Genomic DNA, 15,349 nt, shown 5'->3' on the forward strand with positions numbered 1-15,349 from the left:
TTCTGATTCTATTTTTTGCACCATAATTCCACCAAATTCCAAGAAAAGCAACTTAGAAACTCATCACGAAGAATCTCCACTATACTGCGAGAATCCGTCCAAATCGTTGATGCACTGCCGTTTTCTGCCATTTGTTCATACTCATGAGATGATACTTTACAGCCTTATAGCAAGACACATTAAGGTAGGGAATTAGAATCTCTACATACAGCCCTTAAGATATATTAGTTTCTAATAATCAAATATTAGCTACTAAAAGCTCCACGGAAGAATGGTACATTGAGACGTAGCTATACTGCTGATAATCTTTCGTACTCCAGTATGGTTCCGTGGGACAAAGTCACTAATTATATATGGTAACTCTGAAGGAGGAGTACGGCTAGGACAACCGAGAATCTTCACCAAGCGTTGTCCTGCGAGAATCGGAGGGCGGTCCACTGAGATGGGTACGAACGGTCCTAGAGTGGGGGAGGCTTCAAAGGCTCTGCGTGTGCGCGCTCTTATGAGCTGTGTCCGGGTGAGTAGATGAGTATCATGTTGGCAAGAAATGTCAACATCAGCGAGCAAGGATATAAGGGATATCTAATCGATAGTAAAAAAAATGTGCACTCTGGAGCCTGTTACAGTGAGGATGGGTGAGACGGATAATCACAGGTATCTTATGAAGCGACAAGCCGTCAGCGCCTCGTCGCGAACATGAAGAGCCAGCAGGTTCAGAAGGACTACAATGATTGGAAAGATCTGATTAGATTAGATTAGATGTATTGCATGGCGTGGCTTGGACCCCTGAATCGAGTGCATTGTTGGACCCCTGTGCTAGTTTACTGCTCGCGAATCCCGTGTCGCTACTATGTGGACCAATACCCGCTTTGCACTACTTAATCAGGGGCCATAACTTGGCAATAAGCTGCTTACTGCATTTACGTGGCTATCAGCTTCCGGAATCTGATGACTATTGAGCTTAGTGCTTGTGATTTGTGCATGATGATTCCGTGCCAAGATAATCTGGCAGTTCGTGTCAAGGCCAAGAAAGTGCGCATATAAGACCATGGCTGGGTTGCTCAAACTCTGGTCAATCCTACTCCTACTCAAGGCCAGACTCAGACGAAGTAGCATTCTTGGGTCATGGGGTTCATCTCACTAGTTTCGTTTGCGGCGGCCTGCCTTTGGCTTGTTGGAGCCGCCGCCCAAGGAAGAGGAGACTTCCCTGATGGCAACATACCCGGTGTAGAGAGTGCGACGAAGCCATCGTTTCTCACGAACAGATACATCGTTCAATTCGACGATGCCGCAATGTCGCGTTTCCGCAAGCGCGATGGGTCCATGGTAAGTTCAACGCCTCTCTACATGTACCAAGTACAAACCTGACGTCTTTCTTCAGGACACGGTAAGAGTCATGTCTTCATTCAGCGAGACCGTTGGCGCAACCGCCCAGCCCGTGCTCACTTTCGATTCGGCGATATTCAGGGGTATGTCGTTCGAACTTCCAGAAACGAATGCAACCTCCGTCAAGAAAGTCGAGAACATTACTGGCGTACAGGCTGTCTGGCCCGCTGGGATCTTCACCATCCCCGAGACACAGGCAATTGTCCAGGAGGGTGAGAACCCCCCGTGGACTCCGCATGTTATGACCAGGGTCAATGAGCTTCATGCAAGAGGCATCAATGGCAGCGATGTTGTCGTGGCACTTGTGGACAGTGGTGTTGACTACAACCACCCCGATCTTGGAGGCGGCTTCGGGCCCGGCTTCAAGGTAGAGGGCGGCTACGATCTTGTGGGCGACGCATACAACGGCAAGGACGTCGCTGCTCAGCCCGATGCGGACCCCATGGACTGCCAAGGCCACGGCACTCACGTATCTGGTATCGTCGCTAGTACCAATAGGTATAACCCTGGTGTTGCTCCCGATGCTCGTCTTCGAATGTACAAGGTTTTTGGCTGCTCAACCAGCACCTCAGAGGACTACATCATTGCCGCCTTTCTACGCGCGCACGATGAAGGTGCCGACATTATCAGCGCTTCTCTGGGATCGGTTCAGGGTTTCCCCTATACTCCCACCTCTATCGTCGCGTCCAAGATACAAGCTGCTGGCACATTCATCGCAGCAGCTGCTGGTAACAGTGGCCAGAACGGTATGTTTCCCTCGTTCAAGATGGATCTCGCATACTGACTCAACCCAGGCCCATTTTACTCCAGCAACCTTGGAAATGCCTTCGGGATTACCACTGTCGGTAGTGTCGCGGCCACCGATTTGGTCGGCCACTCTGTAGTGGCACACGCAAGTGATGGATCTTCCCGGGAGATTGTAGGTAATCTGAAGACCCCTCAAACGATTGCCCTGCTAATTATTTTTCTATCTAGAAATACGTCTCTGCGTCGCAGAGCCAGTTCAAAATCAACGGAACCGTCAAGGCGCACTTCTACAATGACACAACCCGTGACTCCTGTGACTGGAGCACAGCTCCGAAGGTCCCCGATGACGAAATTCTACTGCTGCCGTAGGTCTCGCCTTTTCTTGATCGACTTAGTCTCCACATTTTGCTGATTTTATTTTAGCCGTGGTGATTGCAACTGGTGGACAATGGACATCATTCTCTTTGGCAAGGTTAAGTGGTTCTGTAGGTTTCACAGGGGGTGAAACGGAATTCCGTTCGTCAAATAACAAATAACAGTAAATTGGTTCTAAATCGATGGTTCATGATAGTTGAAAGTGGTGTTGTTGACTAGAAGGTGGGGATATTCCCCCTTGGCCTGTCACGTGGGTCTGGGAGGCTTGGGCCTCTCAGCCTGGCGGGCGTGTGGCTGGAAGTGCCACACGACTCCGTATTCCAACTATCGCAACAGGTTCTTTGTCTATAATAGTGAGGGTAAGGCATGGGAGTACCCGCTTCAGATTCCAGTCCAGGGCTCCAATCAGGCTCAAGATCGTAAGTCACATACCACATTCCCTTCATCATTTCGATCTGTCACTGATTCAGCTTCGCAGTTGCCCTCATCTCGCGCGAGGATGGATTATGGCTTTTGAACAAGCACAAGAGTGGAGTCTCCGTGACATATGAGTTCGTGTCCAATGAAAAACCGATTGCCGTGCCTGTTGACTTTTATGGTGGCGGCGCAATAAGTAACTTTTCATCATGGGGTCCGACCCTTGACGCCCGCATGAAGCCAGAGATCTCTGCTCCAGGTATGCCTTTCATTTTATTCTATATGACCTTTTCTGACTTGTGGTGCAGGTGGTGGCATCTTGTCTACATATCCTATGGCTCTGGGAAAATATGCGGTCTTATCTGGAACTAGCATGGCTACCCCATACGTAAGTATTGCTACCAATATCACCGGGCCATTCAATGACTGTCCATCAGGTAGCCGGTGTGGCTGCGCTGTACTTCTCCTCACGCGGTGGACGTGCCACCCTAGGCTCTGACGGCGCCCGCTTGGCTCATGAACGAATCATCGCCAGTGGCAGCCCGGTGGGTGGCTATCAAAATAATGGAGTCAAGGAGTAAGATCAATGCTGTCACATCATGTCAATAGTTACTCTAACGTTTCCTAGGAACGTTGCTATGGCCGGCGCAGGTCTGCTCGATGCCGTGAAGGTGGTGGACTACCAGACTTCTGTTTCACCAGCCAACATCAACTTGAACGACACCGACCATTTCCAAAGCACCCATGTGATCAGAATCTCAAACAGTGGCGATAAAGAGGTAGAGTACCGAATCTTCCACGAACCTGGCTCGACAATGCACCCCAAAAGGCAAAACAATGCTTGGACCAATCTCGAGCCGCCAGAAGTGATGGACAAGAACTTCCAGGCCTCTGTCTCTCTCTCTGCAGAGACTATCAAAGTAGGACCAAGGTCGACATCGGAACTCACCATTCAGTTCACTGAGCCGGTGGGAAGCAACGCAACACTCCCTGTTTACGGCGGCGGAATCGTGATTGCATCTGATAAGGAGTCTCTCCGCGTGACCTATATGGGTAAAGACCTAATCCATTACAAGATGGTTCTTGTACTGACTTAACATAATGCAGGCATCAAGGGCTCTTTATACTGGTGCGATATTTGGGAAATGCACCGTGGAACCCCTCTGTTCATGAGAAACTACGACGGAGTGGGACAGCTCGCGGATGGTGACCACTACGTGCTTCAGCCATACGGTACCGTTCCGCTAGGGTACTTTAATGTGCTCTGGTCCACGGAAGAGATCAGCTTTGATGTTAGTGTCATTAAGGATGCGTCCTTCCGGAGAGTGCTAATGAATGTCAGTATGTTGCTCGAGACTGGACGCCGAGCGACTGGGTCTACCCACCAGTGCCAGGCCAAAATAAGTGGTATGGCTCCGCCGCCAGCGCCGAAAGCAACTTCCCGGTTTACAAGTATCCCCGTATTGAGTCCGGCCAATATGCCGTCCCCGGTCAGACATACAGTCACGGTGGTCCTGTCCTTCCTGGAGAATACAGAATGCTTGGGAGGACTCTACGCACTTATGGAGACCCCAGCAGGCTAGATGACTGGCAGTGGAAGCTCTCGCCGTGGTTCACGATGAAGGCAGCGGAACCGAGCAACTCAAGCACTACCTCCGTCTCCATCACAACCAGTGCCGAGCCCACAACCAGCGCCGTCCCGCCGCCCCTGGCGACATGTGGCGGGGATGTAAGGCCCATCTCTATTCAAGCTCGCGGCAACGGCCCAACGCTGTACAAGGTGGCCATCGATAATGACTTCTTGTGCATCGACACTGACGGCACCTCTGTCAACCCGAGCGAGGCAGCCATCAACGACGAGGGTCAAGTTGCGTTCAGATTTCCTGGCGTTGATAATGATCGTTGGGCATCCGCGCATACCATTGCCAACAGCCTGATCTATCTGTATAGGGCTAGCAGTATAAATTCTCCTTGGTCTTACCTGACGTGCAATATTGCCGAGGGTAGTGGCAAGCTCGAGTGCAAGTCGAATGCCCGTGAGACTTTCTATGCGTGTGGCGGCAACAGCCCACTCGTGCGTGTCTCTACGCAGGTACCCACCGATGAAGGCTGCTATGAGGTGACTTTCTTCGCCTCGGTGCTCGATAATCCAGCTTGCTCGACCTCGACAGCCATTACCACCTCATCTGCCGTGTCCACGACGAAAGTAACGAGTACCTCGGGGCCTAGCATCACAGCATCGAGCATTAGCTTTGGGAGCAACACCGCCGTGCCAAGTTAGACAGTCTTCAACACCAGTGCCCACTTGACAATGAGCACACACTAGTGACTGCAGCAGCTAGTGTCATAACGCCAGCTGCCTGGTTCCAAGATTAAAGTTACAACACTGATCACGTTGCTATGAGGATTCTTGAGTGTTTTAAACCACATTTACATATATATCAGTTCCTAAGTAATGTTATCACGAGAATAAAACAATAGCACTGTAAATCCAGCTGATGTATTAGACCGATAGCAAATTACGTTGTCTAAATATCGACATGTTCCTATTCAATATATCTCTGAATGTTCTTTGCAAGTCAATACCCATTTTATGAGATACTAAAGCCATAATAAGGAGCTCAGTGTCATTGAACCATGATCTCAACATATGTCGCCGACCATATTCTATGTTTTCGCGACAAAAAGTCCAACTCTGGGGTTTACTAGATATTCAGACATAGAATGCTTATCAGAATCGCAGACAATACTTCTAGTTTCTTATGCACAACTAGGAGTCAACACTACTATCATAAGAACGGGACAAGCTTAGCAGAGTCATCAGCACAACCGCAGATCATGAATAATACTCATCTTGACCTGGATAAGGTCTCAATTCTGTTTCCTTGAGTCTTCCCTGATCTGCCAAGCAACATTCTTGTGCGCTTTCCGATACTAGGGGTGTCAGGCATAGAACATCTAGCAAACACTTAATAGGAGATTATTTTACTGCTTTAGATGCTTAGACTTTACATGCAATAGACTTAACGGGAGCTGTCTATTGTATTTACTGTGATTCGTAACAATGTTAATAAGACTATGAGCAGCTGGTGATTCACGTTGTTGACATTGTTTCGTAAGAACGTCACCGTTACGAATCTCCAATCAATCACGCCAGTAACTACCAAAGCCAGCGATCACCGACTTCGTATTAGTGGTTGAATTCCCTGCCTAACCATTACCCATTGATTGGAGCGCTGATGCAAGCCAAATTCACACTGAAGCGTTAGGAGAGGATACTGAAAATATCAGAAGTCTGAAAGTAAACCCCTCACCTATACGCACCCTCAAGTAGGTGGTGACGTGAAGGAAACGCTTGCTCCTGCCCGCGAACAGTTATCGGTAGAAGATTATATCTTCATTCTTCACATCATTTCTTGATAGCAAACTAGTCATTGACGTAATAATACCACATCTACTCATCATCATCAAGGCCAACCATCTTGTTCGACTCGGCCCACAGTCTCTCAGCTTTCTTTTCATCATAAGCCCATGAAGCATATCCCGTGTCTGGCGACAACGGTGCACTATTCGGATCAGCCGGCCCGGCCTCTACGCAGTCGTTCAGATACTTCCCCCCTTTTCCTTCCCAGTCTTTGCTCAGCGCCGCATACACCGTCGTTGCTGCCCCCTGAGGCTTGCTCTTCATTGTACGCACGAGCTCGTCATATCGATCCCTCAGCATAGCCTTGAGAGTCTCATCACGGTCCTCGAGACGGTGGCGATTTATATTTGTGACGATGCTACCCGGGTGCAGCGACAACGCATGAAGGCCATTGCTCCCGTAACGTCTTTCAATTTCATTGGCAAGGTAGATATTTGCAGTCTTTGACTGGCCGTATGCGGTAACCTCGTTGTAGTCTCCGCTGTCGAAGTTGTAGTCGTCGAAGCGGATCTCACTGGCGCGGTGAGCCAGTGAGGAGACACATACAACACGGGAGTGGAACTCCGGAGTAGAAGATGCGAGAAGGGCGGGTTTAAGAAGCTGAAACAGGAGAAAGTGGCCCAGGTGGTTTGTCCCGAAAGTCGTTTCGAAGCCATCGACGGTCTTGGATTTGACATGGCACATTGCGCCTGCGTTGAGAACGAGGATGTTGAGTTTGGTGCTCTGAGTAAAGAATTCCTTCGCCGCTTTGCGTACTGAGGCAAGCGAGTCTAGAGATACCTCGAGTAGATGTAGGCCACCCTTGCTGGTTGGGTTGGATGATCTGATGTCATCGATGGCCTGTTGGCCACGGGTGAGATCTCTGACCCCTAGGTAAACTGTGGCGCCGGTTGCATGAAGAGCGCGGGCTGTCTCAATACCGATTCCCTGGCTAGCACCGGTGACCAAGATGATTTTGTCTGTGAGTTTGCCGACGAGGCCTTCGTCTTCGACGATTTTGATGGCTGTGGGTCTTGCATCACCTGCACCTTTGGGGTTTTGATGGGCGGCAGTGTACTTTGACATGATGAATTTGATGGATTTGGTAAAACTAGTTTGTATCTAATATGTTTGTAGAAACCGAACAACTATGTCTGTACAGATGAAGACGATTGTGTCTGCGTTTGAGCTTGTTCTTATAGCTTGACCTGTTTCATTATCTCATCGTGAGGAGAAGATAATCCTACCTGAACTAAACTTTGAACTGCGGAAATAAATTCCTAATCCTCACGAATAGGAAAAAGAAGGACACACGCCAGAAACTTTATGATGAGACCAAGTATTGAATGAAGTACATCCGAATCCCGCGGCCTAGGATCATCATTCGGGAATAGTATGCACCGCCCAATGCACGTGCCATGAGGAGGGGTGCATCACACAGAGGTTTATTCCTGATTTGCAAACTTTAGGGTCAAGACGTGGGATACTGTAATCCAGCCTTCGACTGCCATTAGCATGAAAAGAGCGGCTTACACGGTATACACAATGAACCAAAACGAACCAGCTGTATATAGCCGAAGGTGATGTGAAGGGAAAGAGATACGAGAGGAGAGACATTAAGTTCGGAGTAGGGAAAGATAATTGTTTGTGCTTGATACTTGAGATGTATTAAGTCTCTGGCCCTAGACTCTACATCTCCCTCACAATTATGATTTCAAGAAAGACGGGAAGTTTGCAGGTCTTCTACTAGTAGAAATATTGGCTTAGGTGGCAGCAGGTGTGTCTTTGTAGGTAGTGAATCTAGCCCTGGCTCACTCTTCTTTGGTAAGTTTCTCACAATTATTTTTACCTTTGATAATATGCTATTACTGTGTAGAAATTGAGTGACATTTCATACATCATATCCGTCTGGGTTGATACAGTCATGGGTCAACAGTCTTTGGCCCAAAGGTTGGATAGACCAAATGCCCTCGCTATCACTGGAAAATTACAATTGCGGTATTCCTAGGTTTAAAACCGAGCTGGTTTTTAAGACCTTGTCAGAAATATTAGCTGAATAAAACGGCCTTCAAGTGTTTGCAGCTACAGAGGGAAACTCAATCATGTTGCTGGGGAAACGTTGCACGACCAAAGCCCCCAACTCCGCCGAGACTAGGGATCTTGCGACCCCTGCAATCACGTCCTTATCGGCGCCCTATGGTATCATAGCCGCTACGCCGCCACCTTCCAAGCTTAGTTACCGCGTCGAGGCTTATGCTTTATCGCTGAGCAATCAAGCTCGGGTGCCTACACACATTTCTTCCTTTACATTATCAGCAAGACCTCGTTGTTTACTCTTCTACACCATCCATACCAGCAAACAGCACCACCATCATGCGATCTTCCTTATCGGCCAAGCTGTTGTTGCTCTTGGGCTCCTCACAGCTTGCCGCGGGCTCCCCAAGTGACCAATTTGTCATCGCACCTTCAGTGAACAACGATGCGACAGCTCCCGTGCGATCACACAAAGTTGACGAGTCAATCCTCGCGGCCTTGAAGGCGCACCCTGACCCTGTCGATGCTTTGCTCTCCCTGCAGCCGGAGAAGGCAGACAAGTTGGCCGAGCGCCGTCTCCTCCATGTGTTCGGCGAGGAAAAGCCCCAATGGATGACCGAAGGAGACAAGCTCCGTCTCCGGAAGAAGGGCAAGAAGTTCCGCGACATCACCAACCACCAGGACCTATATGCCGACGAATCTGTTGGCGCATGGTCTGGCAAGGCTAGTAAGGAACTTTATTCCACTCCTCGAGCCTGGCAGCCGAAGCAACAGTTTACTGACCACTTGTATCATTCAGATCTTCCCAAAATCAGCCATCAATCCCTCGTGAAGCCCCTCTTCCCCAGAGTCAACAAAACCGAGATGCACGATGTTCTCGCCCACATGACGAGCTATTATAACCGCTATTTTGACGGTCCGACTGGCGAGGAGAGCTCGCAGTGGCTGCATGATCATATTGCTGAGATTATAGCCAAATCTCCCTACCACACACATATTTCTCTTGAGTACTTCACTCACGAGTTTGTCCAATCGTCCATCATCGCCCGCTTCGAGCCCAAAGTTCGCGACTTCTCGAAACCCCTGACCATCATTGGCGCACACCAGGATTCCGCCAACTACCTCTTCCCCTTGCTGCCCGCACCGGGTGCCGACGACGATTGTTCCGGCACCGTTAGCATTCTCGAGGCGTTCCGCGTACTCGCGACGAGCGGTTATATTCCTAAGGAGGGTCCGGTTGAATTTCACTGGTACGCCGCCGAGGAGGGTGGCCTGCTGGGAAGCCAGGATGTCGCAGCGTACAAGAAAAAGGAGGGTGCGAATATCGGGGCGATGATGGAATTTGACATGACTGCCTTCATTGCGAGAAACGCTACTGAGTCTATTGGCTTTATCAAGACCGATGCGGATGCCCCCTTGACTAAGTGGGCGGCCGACCTGAGCACTCAGTACATCAACATCACAACCAGCGTCTACGAGCTGATGCCTGGCGCTGGATCTGACTACATGTCTTACACCAAGCTCGGGTTTCCTGCTGCTTTTGCATCTGAGGGTAACCCCGTCGCGGGCGGCTTCCCTGGCGAGTTCGACCCATATGTTCACACCGACAGGGATACCATGGATGTTGACGACGAATATGGAGTCTTCTCCCTCGATCATATGGCAAGGTTCTCTGAGCTGGCAATTGCTTTTGCTGTTGAGCAGGCTGGCTGGGATAACAAGTGGAGGTAAATCAAGAATATTCGCAATGATCAAACGTGCGCTATGTATGCTAGTAGCAGTAAATCTTGCGTTTAGCCGTTACAGTAACTTCATATCACACCTTCCACCAGTTAGAAGCAGGAGCAATGCCAGTTGTGATTTAAATGAAGGAAGTCCAACAACTGTAGTGAATTAAAATTACGGTGCTAGAATTAAATAATCAGGATGACATTCGCCCCTAGACTCCAAAGCCTTGAGTCTGACCGCCATTTCAGGAGACTTAACTTGTCCATATGTGAGGAACTGAATTACCGATGTCGCACTAAAATTATGCTTCTTCGAAATACTGAGAGTTGCCCCTCAGCTATTCGATTAAGCAACTATATACTCCTGCAGACGTAGAGAGCTTATAAGTGGGCCATATCATCTTAATTTCCTTGATAAAGATGGGAGAAACCTCTTGTGCTGTGTTAACTGTACCAAATGCACAGTACTAAGTTCTCGGTCTAGGGATCTGAAACTCATGATGTGGACTGAGCTGATTTGCATAAGTGAGTCGAAAATCTCAGAGACTGAGACAGGCGTGGTATATGCCTGTGATCAAGTGCTTGTGATCGAACTATCAAACCGACAACATGTCAGTTGCCAAGTTGGCGATAGCAACCCGGATACGGACGCAGTCGAGTTCGTGTCCGGCTCAAAACCCGGATAAAAGTCACGTTACCCCTGACAATAAAACTCTTGTAGGATCGCTGACTGTTAGAAACAACATGTCTAAGGTCCCTAACACAATGATGTCACTGACTATACCCATGGAGTTGTCCGGTTGTGCACGGGTCAGAGGTATCCACGTATTTAACAACCCCATCCTCGGAACCCGCGGGGAAAAGGTCTTTCTGCGACTTGACCGAATGCCGTTACGATACCGAAAACGATTTCGTTGCATATGACAGTTTCTTATTTGCCGCTGCATCTGATGGTCGGGGAACCATAACGTCTTGGTCCACCGCAACACCGAGGGCAGAGATCGGACGGCTTGAATCGTTCTGCAGTTTCGAAGGAGAATGCGTTTTTCCAAACACACGTGCCACTACATTGTAACCTAGTTAGAGTACACGTTGGCTGGACCTTGAATATATGCCGAGGCACGTCCGGTTATTAACACGACAGTACCTGCTTGCCTTTTATCAAACAGCTTTTTCTCGGCGGAAACATTCTGTACCGCTTCTCTTCACCAAGAAAATCAGTCTTTTAGAACCCTCATCATGGCTTCAGCCACGACTACTACTGCTTTGAGCAAGGGTAAAGTGAAGCTCTCTGGTGCACAAGAGACCCTCCTCCTCACCCTCTTCGCCCGAGCCAAAGATGCCGAATCCTCCAACCCGATTTTGAACGACCAGCACGCCCTTGAAATTGTCTCCCAGATTCGGGATCAGGGCTATGATTTCAACCGCACCTTCATGGGCCCCAAAGACCTGTTCGCAGGCCCTGTAGCCATGCGCGCCCGTATGCTGGACGTGTGCACGGAAAGGTTTCTACGCAGGAACCCTGGACCCGCCACCATACTCCACCTCGCTTGTGGAATGGACTCAAGATGCCATCGGGTCAAGTGGCAGGGCGAAGGAAGAATTTGGATTGACGCGGATAAGGAGGACGTGGTCGAGCTGCGGCGACAGGTCATGAACGACCCAGATCCGGGAAAGGGGGGAGAGTACCGTCTGATTCATCCCAACATCCACAGCGATACTTGGCTTCGTGAGGCCAAGATACCGACTGATAGACCAGTCCTGGTTCTCTTTGAGGGACTCACTCCGTATCTTACCAAAGACGAATTGAACGGTCTCGTTCGGCGAATTGTCAACTATTTCCGGTCACATGGCGCCCACGGGGAGCTTCGCTTCGATGCCATTGGCTCAATCACGTATTATACCGTAAACTACGTCTTCAGAACACCATTCAAGACCATGGGGACGCGTTTCTACTCTTACCTTGACAATCCAAGGTCCTTGGCGCAAGAAGTCCCCGGTCTCAGGTTCAAAGATCAGATTTTCTTGATGTCAGATCTTTTCCGGTATGGCTTTATGGGCATGATTCTTGGCTTCTTTGGGTGGTTAATCGATCTGTTCCATATTTCGGCACGCATTGCTGGTGGATACGGATATGAATTCTGAGAGGACTCTTACCGCTCAACAAGTTCACCCAACTATTTTAGTAGCTATATCTCTTGTGTAGAAACACGTACTCCGGTACGTCTGTAGTTTTGCGACTTAGGTGATTATATTTGTAATATGTAGGAGCAAGCTGGAATCATAAATAATCAGATATTCGAACTCCCAACTCCTCGTTCTCAAATCAATGTGATGCTTAAAAAAGTACAGAAAAAAGCGGCCTCACAAAACAGATACAGAAACATCGACAATTGCCTTGCGTCTTGACAATAATTCATGCCCTTTAGCATGAGATCTGTGGTACATGAAATGAATCACTAGATATCTGGGCAAGAACACATGAGCGCATATCAATCACGGCTTGTAGCTGGTGAAATCTGATAACATTCTCCAAAATCAGTACACTGACACAAAGGCTTGGTGATAAGGCCGTCAGTTCCATACAACTCCCTTTGATCTCAACAGTCACTGGTATCTCTAACCACAAATACAAGTAGAACAAAAAATCAGGTTTAACGATTTGGCCCAGGACATCAAAGTAGACCTGACTGGACATCATTCAGCAGCACCTCCACAGTGCAGGCTACAATCGTCCAGATTCCAAGAATGAAGTTGCTCTTGTGTATACCTCCACCGCTCGCTGGCCACTTCGGGTCGAACTGAGATAGCTGCTTAACAAAAGTCGCAGTCCAAACACCCATCCAACTGAGCCAGAGCCACAACGAATGAAATCTGATCAGGTACATTGGTAGACAAAATAGGATCGGGCTGACGAGTGCCACGAGGAACCTGTGAAAATGTCGCCCAGCAACTGTGTAGAATGAGTTAACCCTCATCTTCCGATCATCAATAATATCCTGATAGCTGTAGGCCGTATTCAAGTAAATGATCCAGAAGAAGACCATGGTGCAGAGCGGGATACACTGGCTGACGGTCTCATCGAATGCCTCCTGCCGGCCATAGATTGATGCCCGTCCTAAAATTGCGGGCCAAGCAATGGTGAAGCCGAGGATATACTGCGGGTAAATGCGTAGTCGCCGGGCATTTGGACGTTTACCATACGGATAAACGATAGAAGCCGCAATAACAGGCAACATGTGCCTCCAGCTAAGAAATCAGTTAGTGTCAAAATAATCTGATGCCCGACGACGAATAAATGCAGGAATAACATACACATCCTTCCCGTCAAGAATCTTGTGAACAACTGCCAGAGACATGAGCAACTGTAAGATCATCCAAAGCATGGCGTCTACTACAGTGATCTTCTCAGCTGCGAGAGGTCGATCTTTGGTCCGAGCAACTTTCGCGTCAATTTCACGATCGACATAATCGTTCCATACCATCCCCGCTCCACAAAAGAGGTAGGCAGACAGGAAACATAGTGCCGTCTGTCTGAAGACAAACGAGGGCTGGATAGTGGAGGCTGGGTTGGCTAACTCAGTTGCGCCAGCTAATAATGCAGACCATACTGTTTTTTTTTTTTTGGCTCAGTCAAAACTGCTCATGATCATGGTATTCAAGAGACATACCTCCTGCAAACGTAGTGAAGAGGGGTGTATACTTGTTGTACCGAGAAAGGACTACAAGATGCCAGAACAAGGTGACTTGTGTGGGCCTTGGCTTCCCATAATTGATTCCTTGGACCTTTTTGGCAGACAAGGCAATCTGGCACAGTTTGACGGCGTGATGAATGGCGTCCATGATCATGTAATAATGAATAGTGGAAGACCGTCGGCGATGTGTGGTTTTGCAGCTGACCATCAAAAGTAAACGAAATGGAAAGCTTCTGGACTCATTCTCCGCCTTTAATCCCAAGTCTTGAACTGAGGCCGCACGCCTTGATATTCGCGGCGAGCGCGGCGAGAGCGGCAGCTCCGCGCGTTCATCTGTGCTGTTTCAGATGTGACGTCGGTTGGCCCATTAGGTTTGTGAATGCATGGACACTGCCTTACGATACACGCTGGCGTTCGCTGGTTCTTGCTTTGCCGTGTCTGGGATCCGCCTACAAGACATCTTAGCACCGTCTGTGGGTTCACGACAACTTCCCACGTTTGAATGGTGCCCAGCTTCCCTGGCGGCCTAACAGCCAAAGAACACGATCATGCTCTATTTCTAAAGCAAAAGGTTCTGATTTTTAACTTATGCATTTTTGTCCCTCTGTTCTTTTTTTCTTCTGAAATCCAAGAAAAAAAAAACGTTACTTAACTTGAGATGATTTTGCCCCCGGTTCCAGTATCTGTCTCTTGGAATCTTCGTGCTTGAGCAACAAAAATTGGCATGGATTACTTGACTATCACTAGTGGATATTCTAGAATTCTCTAAAAAGGAATCCAGGCCTGACCGATCTATGTTCTATCGTGGATCGGGAACTAGCGGTGCACATCAGTCTTTAGCTCGGCGGCTCCACGCCCACGTCACCTGTCTACTAGCAGCATCCCGGTTGAAGATTGATCTTGGCACTGTAGTTGAGCCAAACCCGCCTCACCTTACGTGGCGGTCCGTGAAGTAATCTGGGGGGCCTCAGGCTCCACAGCCTTAGACGGATTGCGGTGTGAGAACAAGCGGTTAGATGACTTTACCTCTTATCACAGATGACGTTCGTATATTGCGGTGCATTCAATTTCAGTCCCTGAGAGCACCGCGAAAGCAATCGAGAACAAGCGTAGATGCTTCAAGAGATCTGGCCAAGCTGGTTCCCCTTCTATCGGTCAAGAAACCTGGTTATGCAAATTCCTTCCCCGCAGCGGTTGTTTCGAGTTCCGGTTAACGCAGGTTATCAAATTGGAAATCAGGTTCATGCACTAACCTGGCCACGACGTCTGTTGACCTATGCGCGAACCATAATTGGTGCGTCTAAGCCTGCCTGTGCCGATCTTTCCACATTGATTCCTGAGAGCAAAGATAATTTGGGATTGAGGTTGGCCTAGCACGTGATTTGCAACAAAGATCGAGTGGCGGTATGTACTAGTATCTACTTTGGTCCACCCGCAATGCTTTTTCTTCATCTAGGATTCTAATCTCGCTCACTTGAGGTTTATGTAAGATCGAACCAGACCTACTTCTCTTTTATGGGCGACGTCACAAGCCACTTGCTCTCTCCAGTGTAGATTTCATCTTC

General features: G+C 48.7%; 5 protein-coding genes across 5 annotated transcripts; 3 read left to right on the top strand and 2 right to left on the bottom strand.

The window, feature by feature from the left end:
* Positions 1 to 1,293: 1,293 nt before the first annotated feature.
* Positions 1,294 to 5,206, top strand: CTRU02_213851 (subtilisin-like serine protease pr1c; the record flags this gene model as incomplete). The annotated part of the gene is made up of 11 exons (XM_070206140.1): positions 1,294 to 1,326; positions 1,382 to 2,132; positions 2,181 to 2,305; positions 2,362 to 2,498; positions 2,557 to 2,613; positions 2,979 to 3,184; positions 3,234 to 3,313; positions 3,363 to 3,502; positions 3,554 to 3,978; positions 4,033 to 4,217; positions 4,268 to 5,206. 11 exons carry the CDS (start codon positions 1,294 to 1,296, stop codon positions 5,204 to 5,206), a joined length of 3,078 nt encoding a protein of 1,025 aa, XP_070060172.1.
* A 1,173-nt stretch (positions 5,207 to 6,379) lies between these two features.
* On the bottom strand, positions 6,380 to 7,414 carry CTRU02_213852 (ww domain-containing oxidoreductase; the record flags this gene model as incomplete). Its single annotated transcript, XM_036731110.1, has 1 exon — positions 6,380 to 7,414. The coding sequence occupies one exon, from the start codon at positions 7,412 to 7,414 to the stop codon at positions 6,380 to 6,382; it is 1,035 nt and encodes a 344-aa protein (XP_036577195.1).
* Positions 7,415 to 8,701: 1,287 nt separating this feature from the next.
* CTRU02_213853 (peptidase family m28) lies at positions 8,702 to 10,093 on the top strand (the record flags this gene model as incomplete). The annotated part of the gene is made up of 2 exons (XM_036731111.1): positions 8,702 to 9,089; positions 9,162 to 10,093. 2 exons carry the CDS (start codon positions 8,702 to 8,704, stop codon positions 10,091 to 10,093), a joined length of 1,320 nt encoding a protein of 439 aa, XP_036577196.1.
* Positions 10,094 to 11,328: 1,235 nt separating this feature from the next.
* On the top strand, positions 11,329 to 12,234 carry CTRU02_213854 (o-methyltransferase domain protein; the record flags this gene model as incomplete). Its single annotated transcript, XM_036731112.1, has 1 exon — positions 11,329 to 12,234. One exon carries the CDS (start codon positions 11,329 to 11,331, stop codon positions 12,232 to 12,234), a length of 906 nt encoding a protein of 301 aa, XP_036577197.1.
* A 530-nt stretch (positions 12,235 to 12,764) lies between these two features.
* Positions 12,765 to 13,938, bottom strand: CTRU02_213855 (4-hydroxybenzoate octaprenyltransferase; the record flags this gene model as incomplete). Its single annotated transcript, XM_036731113.1, has 3 exons — positions 12,765 to 13,338; positions 13,405 to 13,699; positions 13,761 to 13,938. The coding sequence occupies 3 exons, from the start codon at positions 13,936 to 13,938 to the stop codon at positions 12,765 to 12,767; spliced, it is 1,047 nt and encodes a 348-aa protein (XP_036577198.1).
* Positions 13,939 to 15,349: the final 1,411 nt, after the last annotated feature.

Source organism: Colletotrichum truncatum (genome assembly GCF_014235925.2).
Source record: "Colletotrichum truncatum strain CMES1059 chromosome Unknown Contig_0010, whole genome shotgun sequence".
NCBI lineage: Eukaryota > Fungi > Ascomycota > Sordariomycetes > Glomerellales > Glomerellaceae > Colletotrichum > Colletotrichum truncatum.